General features: G+C 42.9%; 1 protein-coding gene across 11 annotated transcripts in view; it reads right to left on the bottom strand.

Moving 5' to 3' along the window:
- Window positions 1–14,943, bottom strand: part of AFF2 (ALF transcription elongation factor 2) — a 399,262-nt gene that overhangs the window by 163,715 nt on the left and 220,604 nt on the right. For all 11 annotated transcript variants that reach the window (XM_083486218.1, XM_083486223.1, XM_083486217.1 and 8 more), the window contains exon 4: window positions 10,010–10,054. In XM_083486218.1, the coding sequence (XP_083342344.1) occupies window positions 10,010–10,054 (45 nt within the window). The remainder of the gene's footprint in view (window positions 1–10,009; window positions 10,055–14,943) is intronic.

Below are 14,943 nucleotides of genomic sequence, written 5' to 3'. Positions count from 1 at the left end.
ATTTGCAAATAAATCTAATTTTGTGAGCATCAGTTCAAGTCATTCCTTCTTCATTGGCTTTTCCTCCCTGAAGGTTGAATGTCTGGAACAACTGTACCCCAGAAGATGACTCAGAAACTTCAAGTGGTTCAAAATGCAGTGGTTAGATTACTGGCTGGGGCTCCCTCCAGATCTCATATAACCCCTGTTTTAAAACAGCTGCACAGGTTGCCAGTTCATTTCTAGCCCCAGTTCAAGGTGCTCATGTTATGTTTAAAGCCCCAAATGACTCAGGCCCCACATATCTGAAAGAGTGCCTCCTTCCCCACAAGACCGAATTGGGGGCTAAGATTAGCAGAGAGTGCTCCATTGGTTGATCCACCAACCTCTGAAGCTCAGGGTGTGGTGGACAAGGAAAGGACATTCTCTGTGGCAGCCCTTAAGTTGTGGAACTCCCTTCACACAGAGGTACATCTGGCACCTTGATTTATACAGCTTTTGGCAAATGCTGAAGAGGCACTTCTTTACCCTAGCTCTTAACACCTGAGATGTATGCTTCAGGACCTATCTAAAAACAGGTTTTAAATATTTTTTTAAAATATTGTGCTTTACTTGTTGCAACCCACCTTGGAACCTTAAGGTGAAAGGTGGTTAATAAATTGAAATGATAATAATGATGGTGAAAATGGTCTGATTGCATCCCACATTAATATTACCTCCCGGCAATGGCAACACACACTGCATTGTGGGTGATAATGATTATGGGATTCTAGCCTAGGAATACTCAGGCAAAAGAAGACGGTTCAGGGCATTCAAGAGCAAGCTCACAATTTCTCAATGGCGTTATGAAATACAAATGATGCGGGAATCCTCAAGGTTCTCCTTGTCCTTACTCCCTAAAAGCTACAACCTTCAGAAATATCTAGGGGATGGAAAAACTCACCTAAGAGAAAAGGTCACAGCATTTGGGGGGTTCTTGATTTAGAGAAAAGACAAGCAATAAGAGACGTGATAAATGTGTTCAAAAGTATGCACAGAGTGGAGGAAACAGATAGAGAAAAGTTTGCTCCCTCTCTCATAACACCAGAACTCATGGAGGTTAAATGAAATGTTGGAACAGGACAGACAAATAAAGCACTACTTCATAGTGAAGCTATGGATCTCATTCCCACAGGAGAGAGTGATGGCCACCAACTTGGATGGCTTTAAGAGAGGCTTCCCCAGATTCATGGAGGTTAAGGCTATCAGTGGCTACTAGTCATGGTGGCTATGACTCCACAGTCAGATGCATCATTCCTCTGAATACCAGTTGTTGGGAATCAAAAGTCAGGAGAATGTTGTTATGTTTAGGCCCTGCTTGTGTGCTTCCCTTAGACATCTGTGAAAACATGGGCCATTGCCCTGATCAAGTGGGACTTGTCCTATGTTCTTAAACTAAAGTCACACAGGTACAAACCCTTCACCGTCTTCTCTTAAGTATCACGTTTTTCCAGCCAGGGCAAGCCAAGAGGGCACAAAATACTGTTGCCGAGAAATTCAGGAAGGCTTTGAGAACCCTGACTTTTTTTTCTTCCTTCCTTTCTTTTAAAGAACATATCTTAATTATTACTACGGCATGCATTGCCTTTGTTGCCTCCAGCTGGTCATCAAACACTAGCAGGCTGTTCATTAGCAACAGTTTATCAGGGGGTCACACAGAAAAAGCTGGATAGACGCCCATGTAAAGACCACCCAGAAGAACCGTGATTACTACACTAGTTAGCCCTAAGCAGTGAATGTTATTCATAACTCCTGCAAGTGTCAAGCAGTGACAATTACCAGTTATCATACAAAGCGGAACTGGAGTAAACCTGCCAAAGAACACTGTTTTTTCCCCTCCTACCCCCCAGTGCAACATGCAATTTATTATCAAGTTCCAGCAATTACAAAATGGAGTTGTTGATCTCGCTTTGCTGGAGAGATACAAAGGCTAGACTTGGTAATGTAGCAATCTCTTTCTCTTTCTTACAAGGATAACTCATGTTCATGTTCATGTTCCAAGAAAGAGAGAAAGAGAGAGAGAGAGAGAGAGAGAGATGCCCTAAAATGACAACTCCACACTGGCAAAAGGAGACAGAACAACGCATTTAGCAAAATCCCCCAGCCCAAGTCTTTTCAAAGAGCAACAGTCGGTAGAACTGCTTCTGAGGACTGTTCTCCTTTTTCAGACGCAATCGCTTCCTTGTAGTGTTCACTTATCACATTAAGAAAAATGGTAATGAAGGGATCATGACAACTTCTTTTTGAAAGTGACAAAGGCAGAATTGCTCAGGCGAAGAAATAAGGAAGAATGATCACTACTTTCTTGGAGAGAGGCCTCCAGTGAGAAACTCAAGAGTACTGCTCACTTTCTGTTGTTACTTGAAAGCCGGAGAAAGAGAAAAAGTGGCAGGCCGCTCCAGGTTTACATCTGAGCAGAGCACCTGCGCTTCAAGGGATCTTAACACCATTCTCCCCTCAGGGCTTCCTACAGCATCACATTTCCTGTTTCTTAGGGCACACTGCCTTCAAAGATGTTTCAAGTGCACACCTAGATCATGCCTAGAAGGGCCTCCTAATTCTGCCTATGAGGCTGTTTTCTCCAAGTCCCACCCTCCTGCCCTACCCTGACATTCTATGGGACAGATAAAGAAGTGAGGTAAGCACCGATCAGCTGACCAGTGCTTACAGCAAAACCCACAGGAAACGATGCCTTTGACCATATGGTTTGATTTCAAACTACACAGGCAAAGGAAAATGCTTCAGCTGACATCATGGTGACATCACATGATCAGCAGTTTTTAAGCCCCACTCATCTGTCAATGTGGTCAACACAGGTTAGAAGATAGCAGGATGTAGTAATTTGTGTAGTACCTAGCCTATTGTACAAATGTGTAGTTGCTCTACCTACTTTTGCCTCTGGCACCACCTACTACTGGTATGTGGCCCTTAGGATATTGCTTGGAAGGGAATATGGCCCTTGGGCTGGGAAAAAAATTCCTAAGTCCCTGTAGCTCTCCTGCCAAACTTCACAAAAAGCAGAATTCATGCCAGGCATGTGGTTCCAGTCATTGTTCATTGCTTGAAAATTCTAGCTGCCATACCGAAATCTGCCCCATGTTTGCCACATGTTCATTCTGGGCCAGTCTGGTTCCCAATACCTCAAAGGTTACCATTTTCCAGCTGAGCATACTTGTTGACTGAGTTCTAGTCAACAGACTTTGTTGTCTTTGGAACAAGAAGAACAGTAAACGCTTGGTGTAGGGATCTCAGTGTGGCTGCTCAGAGACATGGTTGAAACCTTCTACAACAGTTTATCAGATATTCTTATAACTAAAAATAAAAAAAATTCCTTCCAGTAGCACCTTAAAGACCAACTAAGTTAGTTCTTGGTATGAGCTTTCGTGTGCATGCACACTTCTTCAGATACAATCTTATAACTAAGATTCTCTTGTATTGAGATAGGATTTCTTTGGGCTACTTGATTTGCATTTGTTCCCAAGTTATTGTTGCAAACCACTTTGAGCAACTGGAAAAGTGAAAAGTGATATATATGTTTAAAAACAAAACAAAGTAAATGTGTTTCTCAGGTTCATGCTGGCCCTTTCTGACAACAACAACAAAATGACTGGGCATATTCTCTCCTCTCCAGTCAATTCTCCAAATGCCTTCAGGGGAAACATAACATCAAAGGTGTTATTGACTCTAGGTCTGGTCTCATGCTATTTTAAACTAATGGCTGGTGGGCCTTTGAGTTTTGCCAACCAGCCTGCAGAGTATGTTCTGTCAATAAGCAATGCAAGGATGTAATGCTATCTACAGTGGTGAAGAAGTGTTCGTATTAAAAGAAAAACTGGCAAGGAATCTTGAACCAGAGAGTCAAGACAAATGTGCTCCCAAAAAACTCAGTTACAGAAAACAATACTTTCCTGACCAATCCCTAATTTTTGTTGGGGATAAGAGCATTTCCCACTGCTGATAGGCACCATCACACAGTTTCAGTTAGTTTTTAAAAACATCTGCTCTGTATGATGTGTAGATCACACGTGGTATGCCAGCTAACACCCATCTTTAAATGTTTTGCTCCTTGTAAAATATCTTTGCTTCTGGACTTAGACTTTATATATAGGAAGTCTTGGCCCAAAGCTGATAAGCAACAGAAAACAGAGGTCTCTAGTTAATTTATATTTCTTTTGACTGAGGGACTGTTGACCAAAAACCAAATGCTTAAAATGGGGGGAAACAAACCCCTCTCTAGCAACTTCAGTCTAGAGCTACATGCTGTAGAATATGTAGGGGTGTTGGTAGAAAGATCACAGGTTCAGTCCCCAGCATCTCCAGTTTAAAGGCTCAAAAAGCAAGTGAGGTGCCTCTAAGATACATTTTTAGGGGCCATAGGATTGCATTCCAAATTCTCTCTCTCTCTCTTTCTCTCTTCCATGCAAAGAAGCTGAGCCAGTCTTGATGTGGACTTTTACTAGGCTTTACATCTCAATTTCCACTGCTGATTTGTCTAACACATTTAGGATATCGAAAATATTGCCGAGCAAATGAAACTGGGCCAGATTTATGATGCCTCGCTGAGATCTACTTATGTGACCCTGATGCTGCATTGTCTTAAGCTCTGCATCATCATCATCTCCACACCTGTACAAATGATTAGTGTTTGACACAGAATATAAATTTTCTGGGACAGATTCCATCCCCCTCAACGTCTAATTATTGCACAGCTGGGAACACGCAGCATATGTAAAACAAGGGAGATGCGGCCAAAGGGCAATTTTCCTGTGTCAGGGAATCCTCTGGCAGCACAAAAATTGCCAAGCTAGACAGATCAGTTTCTACTCCAGTCCTTGCCTCACCCAGCCCACAAGAAAAGGTTACTGAAATAAATCCATAGAGACTAAGATGTTAGGAAAAATTGCCTCTTATGACAAGGGGTTGTACTCAGCCGAGTCCTACTCAGAATAAACCCACTGAAATTAATGGGCCTATGTTAGCCATGCTTATTAATTTCAGTGGGTTTGTTCTGAGTAGGACTAGTGATGGATATAACCCTAGTTTCCCCTCCAAGAGCATCTACATGTTGGATAGGGAATTGGTGGAGCTGGTGCCCCCACATTGTTGGACTACAACTTTCACCATACCTGATAACTACTGGCCATGCTCAATGAAGCTGATAGGAGTTGGAGTCCAACAACATCCATGGGGCTACAGACTCTCCGTGCCTGACCTACATATGTCATTGACGGGTCAGGCTTTCCATTAATTCTGTCTCCTTTCTGCACAAACAATAAAACATATCTTCCAAGACAGCCAGGCAGAAGTCTCAAGCCAACAGCACAGGGAAGGAGAATATGTGACCTTCCACATGTTGCTGGACTACATCTCCCATCATCCCTGAACTTTGGGGCAAGAAATCTAATTGCGTGCCAAGGCCCCATGCCCCGCAGTACCCTGCTGAATAATAAACACACTGACACGAGTGTTTAGGATTATGGGCTAAAACAGGCCATAACTTTATTGGCTGCAGATGTGAGCAGTTTGGTTTAGGCATTGGGTGAAGCCAGGCTATATCTTGACTCCTGCCTGTCTGCAGGGAGTCACACTAAGGGTAAACGACCGACAGAGGGAGCCCCATGACTTACATCAAATAAGAGCACACTGAAGGGTCCCCATTGGGGTCATGGCATGGCCCTAGCCCACGTCCAGGTTTTGGCCAGGATCCACACCCCCGGATCCCTTTAACAGGATACCCTTAATGAGGAGGGGCAGACGGAGGCTACAACTCCCTCTCCATTTACAAAAGGCTTACCCAATGCCTAACCTAACAAAGTTGTGACGATTGTTACTAGGTAGGCGAAAACCAAATGGCAGGTGCCAATTCGCCAAGTGGAAAAAATCCTACCCAGCCCCAACAACAAGGCAGCTGACATTTGTCCATAGCAAGGTTATGTCATAACAAAGCTTTAAAAAGAGGGCATGTGGGTAGGGAGATCTGGCAAGGAGGCAAGAGAGGGAAGCCCCCAGCCGCACCATGGTTTAAATTACCCACAGCCACTCCCCCTGCTGGCAAAGATTGGCCGGGCAGGGGTCACGCGGCCGGGGCAGACACAGAGGGGGCATTGATCCCCACCCCACTACAGTGGCCCAGATGCCCAGCCACAATGCTGCCCACCACAAAAGGTTAGAGGTCCTAACAAACACATATTAATTTCAGAACAACACAAAGCCAGCAGCAGAAATTCACTAAACCTTTGCCAAAACAGGGAACTCTAGGGGGATAGGTCAGAACAATGAAATGGTCTCCCATCCATCCATCCATCTGATTTGTAACTTGCCTTTCTGCCACTGAGGTTTCCAAGGCAGCTTATGAATATGTTTGGATAAAAGTTTTTCATAACTGTGGTCCCCCCGCCCCGCTAATGACCCACCCATGTGTTGAAAGAACATGTGAGGGGGCTGCGGCATGGAGAGGCTAACAATGCCACATGCTGCGGCTGCATCCTCTGCTGTCTGCATGTTTATCTGGGGTAAGAAGTACAGATTATGCATGCAGAGTCACAGTGTCGCTATGCTGCCTCACTTTCCTTTGCTTCCGGACCTTTGCCTCCCAACATGGCAGGAGCTTCCTTAGGGGCTCCTTCAGCTCTTGAGGTGCCCTTTTGTGGGCTTCCCTGATGGCATATGGCAGTGGCAGCAGCAGCAACCCTCCCAAGAGCACCTAAGACTTGCTGCTGCCATTTAAATGTATTTAATTTTAAATGTATACATTTAAATGTATTTAAATGTATCAACCTGCCCAGAGTGTCCATCTTGCTCTGCGGCATGGTTGTGATGGGGATTTAATTGCCAGGCATTGCTGTTATGGTGCTTATCAAAGTGCTCTGTAATGACAGCCCAAGACAGGCATTGTCAGTTGACCCTTTCAGGGCCCTGAGTCCTTGGCAGCTGCCCTAGAGTGCCAGGAACTGACACCATTTCTATTCTAGCTCTAAAACTATTCGCCGAAGAGTTCTCCCCAGCACTGGTGCTAAGCCTTAGGTAGAGACAAGGTGAGGAGCCTGGGGCATTGAAGATCCAGGAAACCACCACCCGCTGCCCTGACCATGATGCCCATATAGTCCTTCCAAATGCCATGGGCCAATTGGACATCACAATACAGGGCTCTCATTCTCTCCGACTTGCACCATGCAAGGCAGTAGTGCAAAGACCTTAAGTCTCCCGTCTGTAGCCCTGGCTGCTCCTGGCATATGGGTTGATTTATCTACTCTTCTGTTGGAAAGTGCCCATTCTTACTCATTCTTCAGACAGCAAAAGGGCTAGGTTGCTAAGTTACTGATATTTGACATCACATCCTTCCCAAGGTGTTCCTACATTTGACAGGCTTGCATGATTTACTATGCTGGGTGGCTTGCTGTTCCCAGGCCCAATGACGTCCGTAAAGTCACTTGAAATTCAGATCATCTCCTCTCCTGCCCCCCTACCCGACCTCTTCCCAGCAAAACCTCTGGATTCTACGAGAAAATATTGAAATGGCTTGTGAGCAGCCCTGCTAGACACTATGCCGGTGTGTTTCAAAATGCAATCAGCACCCTCATCTTATGCAGTTTTCCAGCATCTCCTTTTTTTAATATAAGTCAGAAGAGGAAACAATGAATAGGGTGACAAGGAAGGTGGGGATGTTGGGATAAACCTATTAGTGGGCTAATTTTGCTTTGTGAACAAGTCACCTCAGCTATGGCTGGTACATATTAAGTCGATTAGCACTTTTTCAAATGCTACGAGAAAGGTAATACCGCATATAATTTACTCAGTCAAGGGCATTTTCACCTGCTGATCAATTTACATATTCTCCAATGTCATTAGATTGAATCCAGTCATCAGAAGGAGAGAGGAGAGAATAAATTACAGCCTTTTGTTCATTTAACTCAAGTCATTTTACTCTAATTATCGGCAGGTTTTGTTTTTGCTCAAGACTACAGAGCTTTTAATTAATATCACACCTGTCCAGCTATTTGTTCAAATGTTCAAAAGCTGAATGTGTGTTCCTAACTTAGAGTAGTGCTGTTCTTAGAGTGGGTATCTGTTGAGACACTCGGGGAGTTCCCAGACTGCAGCTGTTTTGACATGGGGTCCAATCACACACCAACAAATTCAGGGTGTGCAATTGTAGCGGATTGGCAGGTCCAGATTGGACTTTTTGCAATAAGGAAAGTGGCAGGGAAATGCAATGGAAAGTGTGAGAGAACACTTGCTCTGGTGCAACATCCTCTAACCTCACCAACAAACAAATCAGAACAAACCAAGAGGAAGTCCACACTCATAATTACCTTTCACTTCACAGCCTCCTCCACTCTCATTGGAACTGTTTCTCAGTACTGGATGGCAAAGGTGTGAGCACAATATTTAACATGTGGATCTCTTGCACTGGATGGAAAGGTCATTTGTGAAACTATGCATGGTGTGGAGAAAGTAGATAGAGAAAAAATGTCTTCTCCCTTTGTTGTAACACTAGAACTTACAGGCATCCTATGAAGTTAAACGCTGGAAGATCAAGGATAGATAGAAGAAAGTACTCGTTCACACTCCGCATAGTCAAACTATAGAACTTGCTCCCGCAGGAGGCAGGAGGATAGGTCTATTGATGGCTATCAAGCATGATGGCTATGTTCTATTTCCCCTGTCACAAGCAGCATGCCTCTGAATATCAGTTACTAGGAATCACAAGTGGGGAAGAATGCCATTGCGCTCATGCTTAGCTTGCTGGCTCCCCAATGTTCTTGGGTGGCCACTGTGAGAACAAGATGCTAGACAAGATGGGGCATTGGCTTGATCCAGTAGGCTTGTCTTATGTTGTTTAGAGTTTTCTGAAGTGACAAATACTTTTCTTGACGATGCTCAGTATACATGTGGTGTCTCTAAGTGTTGTAGCCCCCCACCTGGTGGAGCCATTGTGCAAAATATTTCCCCAGAGGCCTCTATGTGGGGGTAGTAAATGGTTCTTTGGGCTGGCTTAAATTTGTCAAAATGTGTGTCTGGTGTTGGGCTGGACAGATTGCTGTGCACAGTAGAACAGGTGTGGGGAACCTTTGGCTCTCCATAGGTTGCCGAACTACAACTCCCATCAGCCCCAGCAACCATAGCCAATGGCAAGGGATAATATGCCATCAATATTTGGGGGCTGAAAGGTTCAGCAACAACTGGAGGTCTAAAGGTTCCCCAACACTGCCATGAATGTTCCTGCACTAGATTTCAAGGCCCCAAACCGAGACTTTCCAAGTAGGAGAATTAGTGGAATGGAATGGAGAATGTATAGACATCTTCCCTTGCAGTCTCTTATGATGGAGAAGATGGACTTTCCTCTAGGACCATGGTATAGATGTCGTTAGTATCCAAAGATACTTTTTGTCCATGCTGATTTCCCAAAATGCAAGACCATTGGGCAATACCATTCCTAGGACCATGCAAAATGTCACAAAATAGTGAGCAAGTTTCAACAACTCAATAACCCTTTAATAGGCAAGATATTACGCAAAACAGAGGCTGGGGACACAAGGGGGAAATCCTGCCTGATTGCCCCCCTCCTCCTCCCAGCTGTGTTTTACCTACATGAGGATACAGAGCAGAATGAGTTTGCTTTTAGTATGTAGGATTTATTATATGTGCACACCACATTTCTTCCATAGAGCTCAATGGTTGCACCCACTGCTAGTCACCCTAAGAGTAAACCCATTTAAATTAATGAACCTAAGTTAGTCATGCAAAATAATTTGAATTGGTCTACCCTGAGTAGGACTAGCACTAGGTGACTTCAATTTGATGTATTTGTTTATTTTTACTTCCCTTCCAACCCATTAGATTAGTCTGAGGGAGATGGATTGGGCTCAAAATCACCCAGTAACCTTCATGCATGAACAGAGATTTGCACCAGATCTAAGTTCGCAACAGTATCAGCTGCCCCCGCTCCACAGGTTTTCAAGTGATAACAGATGGAAACATTTCAACTTACCCGCAATATGTCATCCACACAATTGGACTCACTGAGAAGGTTGACCTAGAAGGGGAGAAATGAATTATTCTTGTTATTACTATTATTAAATGTATTACCCTCCATTCACCCATAGGTTCCTGGACAGGTTACAACCATTTAAAATTCAGCAGGCAGTCAATGTGAAAGCAAACAAACTTTGAACTGTGCCAATGGAGATGTTGCAACAAGGGAGTTGTATACTCCCTATAACCAGCTCTGGTCAACAATCTGGTTGAAATATTTGAAGTAAAAAATATCCACAAAAACGGATAAAAGAATAGACTTTAGTAATGTAACAAACTTCAATTTCTTCTTCCAAGTCAACTTTATAAATTGAAGCAGTGGAAGAGAAGGGTTGCATTATTATAATTGCTTTTGGATGGCAATGGTGGTGAGATTATATTAATTGCCCCTGGTTGAGGCTGTAAAATAGCTGAAGAAGTCCTTCTTTGCTACAATGCATAACTTAAAAAGCTAAAGAAGTCTGGATTTCAACAGGATTTTTACTACCTCCTCTTTAGTTACATTTCTAATTAAACCACTTTGATCTATTGATGCAAAGAGACACTGCTAAATGTATTCACTATTGAGGTCTCTAGCCTTCCCTGAGATTCGAAAAATTCTTAGATCTGTATGTGCTCACACATCACACTTCTTAACTGCTCCCTAAAATGTAAAGGGAGAAGGAGATCCTAAAATAACTCACTTCCATTCAATTTATAAATTGCATTAATTAAATTCTACATTTCCAGCAGTGTGCAGCCCAGGTTCTAATGCAAGATCTAATTAAAGAAAACAGGAAAGTTGGAAACACAAAAAACACGCATACAAACCCCACCGCCACCCCCACATACCGAAATACTGGAATTGTAACACAGAATTGTAACTGTTTAGCCTCAAATTAATGAGGCACTCTGCTAAGCAAGAATGTCCATAAATCCCTAATGAGGATTTTAAACACATTAAAACTTCCTAATACAAAGTGTTTGCCTTTGTTTTTATCCAATAACAAATAAGCCAATAATTTTATGCCTCTAAATGACACTATTAACTGTCATGGCATGTTTTATTTGACAATAGCTCTATTCAAATACAGTAAAAACCAATTAATTTGCTTGCTGTGAAATGCTTCTTGATAGCTTTTATGGTTGCTGTTCCCCCTGCCCTGTTCTCAAGGAAATGTAAATAGGAGGTCAGTAGAGTGCCTGGTTTCACTTTAAAACACAGGGCAATAAGCTATAGATTTTCTATTCAGTTTGCATTTCAAATGAATGGTAAGATAACCTCCAATTTTTGGAGGGTCACCCAACATACAATGTCACCCTGATAAGCAAAGAGTTTCAGAGTAATCATTTTACGACCTGTGAAATAGCCAAATATTTGAGATGTGATCGTTGCAAAATTACCACTTGGCTCTCTCTTTAAACAACAGCCAGCAATTGAGTGCTTAGCCTCTGTTCGTTTCCTACCACTTCCCACGCTCTGAAAATGCAGAAGCATAAAATCTGTCATTGCAATATTAGTGTATGACAAAGGTGGTCAACCTTTTTGGTCTGGCAGGCCAGATCTTTATCTCTCACCCCCACACTATGGGCTAGCTTTTGACAGCTGGGTGGGGCCACCCACCTGCCAATCATCTGGTGTTATGGTGATGTTAGGCAACTGGTAGGTGGGTTGGTCTCCCCCACCTGTAAAATTGGACTGGCAAAGCAGCACCCAGCAGGGCTGAAATCCACCCCCCCCCAGCCACCAGCTGATGTCACCCCAAAACAGCTAGGCTGGGAAGCAGCTTGCAGCTATGAAGGGCACTCACAACTCTCTCCATCTTCCATCCAATCAAGTACTGGACATATCAAGGTTCAAGGATATATTCTGGGCAAAGCACTCTGGAAGGGCACAGAGCAGGGATGGTGAGAAGTATGGATTTGGAGAGTCTTGAGGGTCAGATATAGAGAGCCCCGGAGGACCTCATTTTGTGAACTGACTTGGAGTGGCTTTCCAGGGTTTCAGGAAATAGTCTATACTAATCCTGTCTTGAGAAACCATGGTTTGAGACTAGGACCTTCTGCATTAAAAGGTAAATATTCTACAAATGAGTATGTCCAACGCCCTCTGTGTCAGATCTCCTTTTTCCCTTTTGTACATGCAAGGCAAAATTTGGAAGAAGAAACAGAGCTATGGTTTCCACTCGCTATGAAAGGCAGTCGCCTCATTGTAATAGCAGTGCTATTTATTCTTTATTTTAATGAGGATTTTACATATGGAAAATATAATCAGCATTGGGCACTTTGTGGCAGATTATTGCTACATGTCTTCTTACATTGCTTTGGGTGATTTTATAGTGGCAAAGCTCTCTGTGAGTGAAATAAGAGGGCTTTCACCTGATTATAGAAATGTTGATCTGAGTTTTAGTTGGCTAATCAATTAAATTTGCAGCAATTTGGGTATGAGTGAAAATAGTGGCTGTGAAACAAAAAGGATTTTTTCATGCTTTTGAAAAGAATAATTCCATCCTGCTGGGGAGCTAAAGAGGAACACCTCTTTTAAGATGGTGCTTGCCACCTGCAGTTTATTGTTTATATTGATTAGACACAATGATTTTGTGTCTTTGTATTTTAAAATCTGGTGCCCACTTAATCTAGGCACCTTTCTAGTCAATCAAATGAGTTTTTAATTAATCTCACTAAGGTAATCAATTAAATCAGGAGTGGTGAACCCCTAGCGGTTCCCTTTGACCACTTATTTTGCCAGTGCTGAGTGCAATTGCCTTCAAACTAGACACAGTGCTGGGCTTGGCAGAGAGGTTTAAAACTCTCTGCTCAGCCCACTGCTGCAATTGAAATTTGAATCATGAAATAACCCCCTCTTCACTTATCAGATGATCTATCTCATGACCATGGAGTGGGCAATTTGAATCTCCATCAGACTGCTGGAGTGAGAAGAGAGGCTTCAACCTCTTTGCCTAGCCTAGAACTGCAGACTAGTACCTCACACTGATCAACTGATGAGCAGGAAGTGGGTAGTAGCAGCCTCCTCAGTTGATCTGTATGGGGGTTATTCTCTCTCTCTCTCTTCTTGTCCTGTAGATGTGTGCCCTGTGGTGTGGGCATGTAAGAGTGTGTTTGTACCATGGTGTGGTCACACCCACCACAAGACTGCTGTTAAAGGTGTGGCTGCTGGAGGATCACAGCCAAGGGAAAATGAGAACCTCTGGTCAAAAAACCAAACAAATATTCACCACCCTGAATTAAATGATACCACCCATCCATTACATCAAGTAATCTGAAGCAGCCACTTTGTGATACAGATAGGGATGTTGGAGAACTGCATGAAAAACATAAACGAGCAGAAATTGCAAATATCTACTTAGTTGTCTCATGTCCTGAATGGAAATCAATCCAGCATTTATGATTGGTACTCGCTGCTGCTGCTGTTGGTTGTTGTTGCTTTCAGTCCACAAACGATAAGTAATTAGATTACTCTCCTCTCCTATATGCATTGTGTTTCCTTTGCATTTGGAATGAATAGGTGGAATGATGGCAATGGACGTGGAACATAACTAACTACATAAATTACATAAGTTATGCAATTTTGCCAGTGGGTTGAATAATGTACTTTTTGGTGGAAGATGAACCGCAGTGGAACAGAAACAATGCTGTGTGAATATAGGAGAAGAAGGCTATCGATGGCTACTAGTCAAGGTGTCTATATATTTCCTCCTGCAGCAGAGGCAGTATGTGGGAGATTATGAGCAATAGAGTCTGATTGCATTCAGGGCCTGCTTGTGAGCTTCCCATAGGCAACTGGTTGCTTTTGTGGGAACATAATGCTGAACTAGCTCAACTTTTGCTTTGCTCCAGCATGGCTCTTCTTGCTTTCTTATATTATTGGGGGTGGGCTCATTTTTCCTTTTCTAAATCTGTGTGACATTTGGAAGCAAGCGCCAATTTGCATTAGGGTAGGGATGAATCATATTTGTTTTACTTGTGGAATGTCAATGTTTGCCAATGCAAACATTTTTAAAAAAGGAAACTAAGGAATTCAATGAATCTCTTTGCCTGTGTGCCTAATTGCTGCTGGGCCAGTCAAAGAAGATCAGCGGTCCCTTCCAAAATCCACTGAGGACAGAGTGCCAAGTAGTTCTTTTTTGGCACAGATGAGGTGAGTTCACCAGACACACGACTGTGACAAATCTAAGATTGTAAAAAAGCTCTTTGCAACTCTATTGGAAAGCCTTCCAGCTATTGGGCTGTCCAGAGACAGATTGGTTTTTAAGTGGAAATCCCCATTTATATCAAAAGAGGTTTTAGCTGGCAACATTCCTCCCCTTCTCTCTTTTGCTGGAAAACTTTGAAAAATAGACTGCAAAATGCAAACCAATTCCTATGCAGTTGTCTCTGAGCAGTTGAAGGCTGCTTTAAATCTGTGTTAAAGGGGATTAAATTAGATAACCAATCTGACAGAAAAATGCAAAGGTATGGGACCCTGGGCAGTTTCCCAGTTTACCTCCTTGCATGGGGGGGGGGGGTTGCAAACGTGCTACCCTCACTGCCAGTAATGTGGGTTCTTCGGAAACATTTGTATTGAGATAGTTGTTTCCTCAAGAAGTGGTAATTTGCAAATGAGACTCAGTTGCACTGGAAAACTTTCAGTTTGCACTGAAAATTTTCAGATGCCCTAGGGAGTGGCCTAATTTTAGAATGTTTATTTTACTTCTATTTTAGTAAACAAAACTAAACACTTTGAAACTACCAAGCTTGCCTTATATTGTATTTGGCATCCATTATATTGTATTTGGCATCCATTCTTTGTTACTAATGAACTTATGAAATGGAAAATATTCCATGGGAAATTAAAGCATTGGAAGAAATGCCCCCCACCCCTGCTTCACTGCTCACTGCAGGTGAAGAAAA

The sequence above is a fragment of the Podarcis liolepis genome, assembly GCF_965112155.1.
Source record: "Podarcis liolepis genome assembly, chromosome: Z".
NCBI lineage: Eukaryota > Metazoa > Chordata > Lepidosauria > Squamata > Lacertidae > Podarcis > Podarcis liolepis.
The sequence above is the reverse complement of the archived record's forward strand: the minus strand, read 5'-3'. Positions and strand labels throughout refer to the sequence as shown.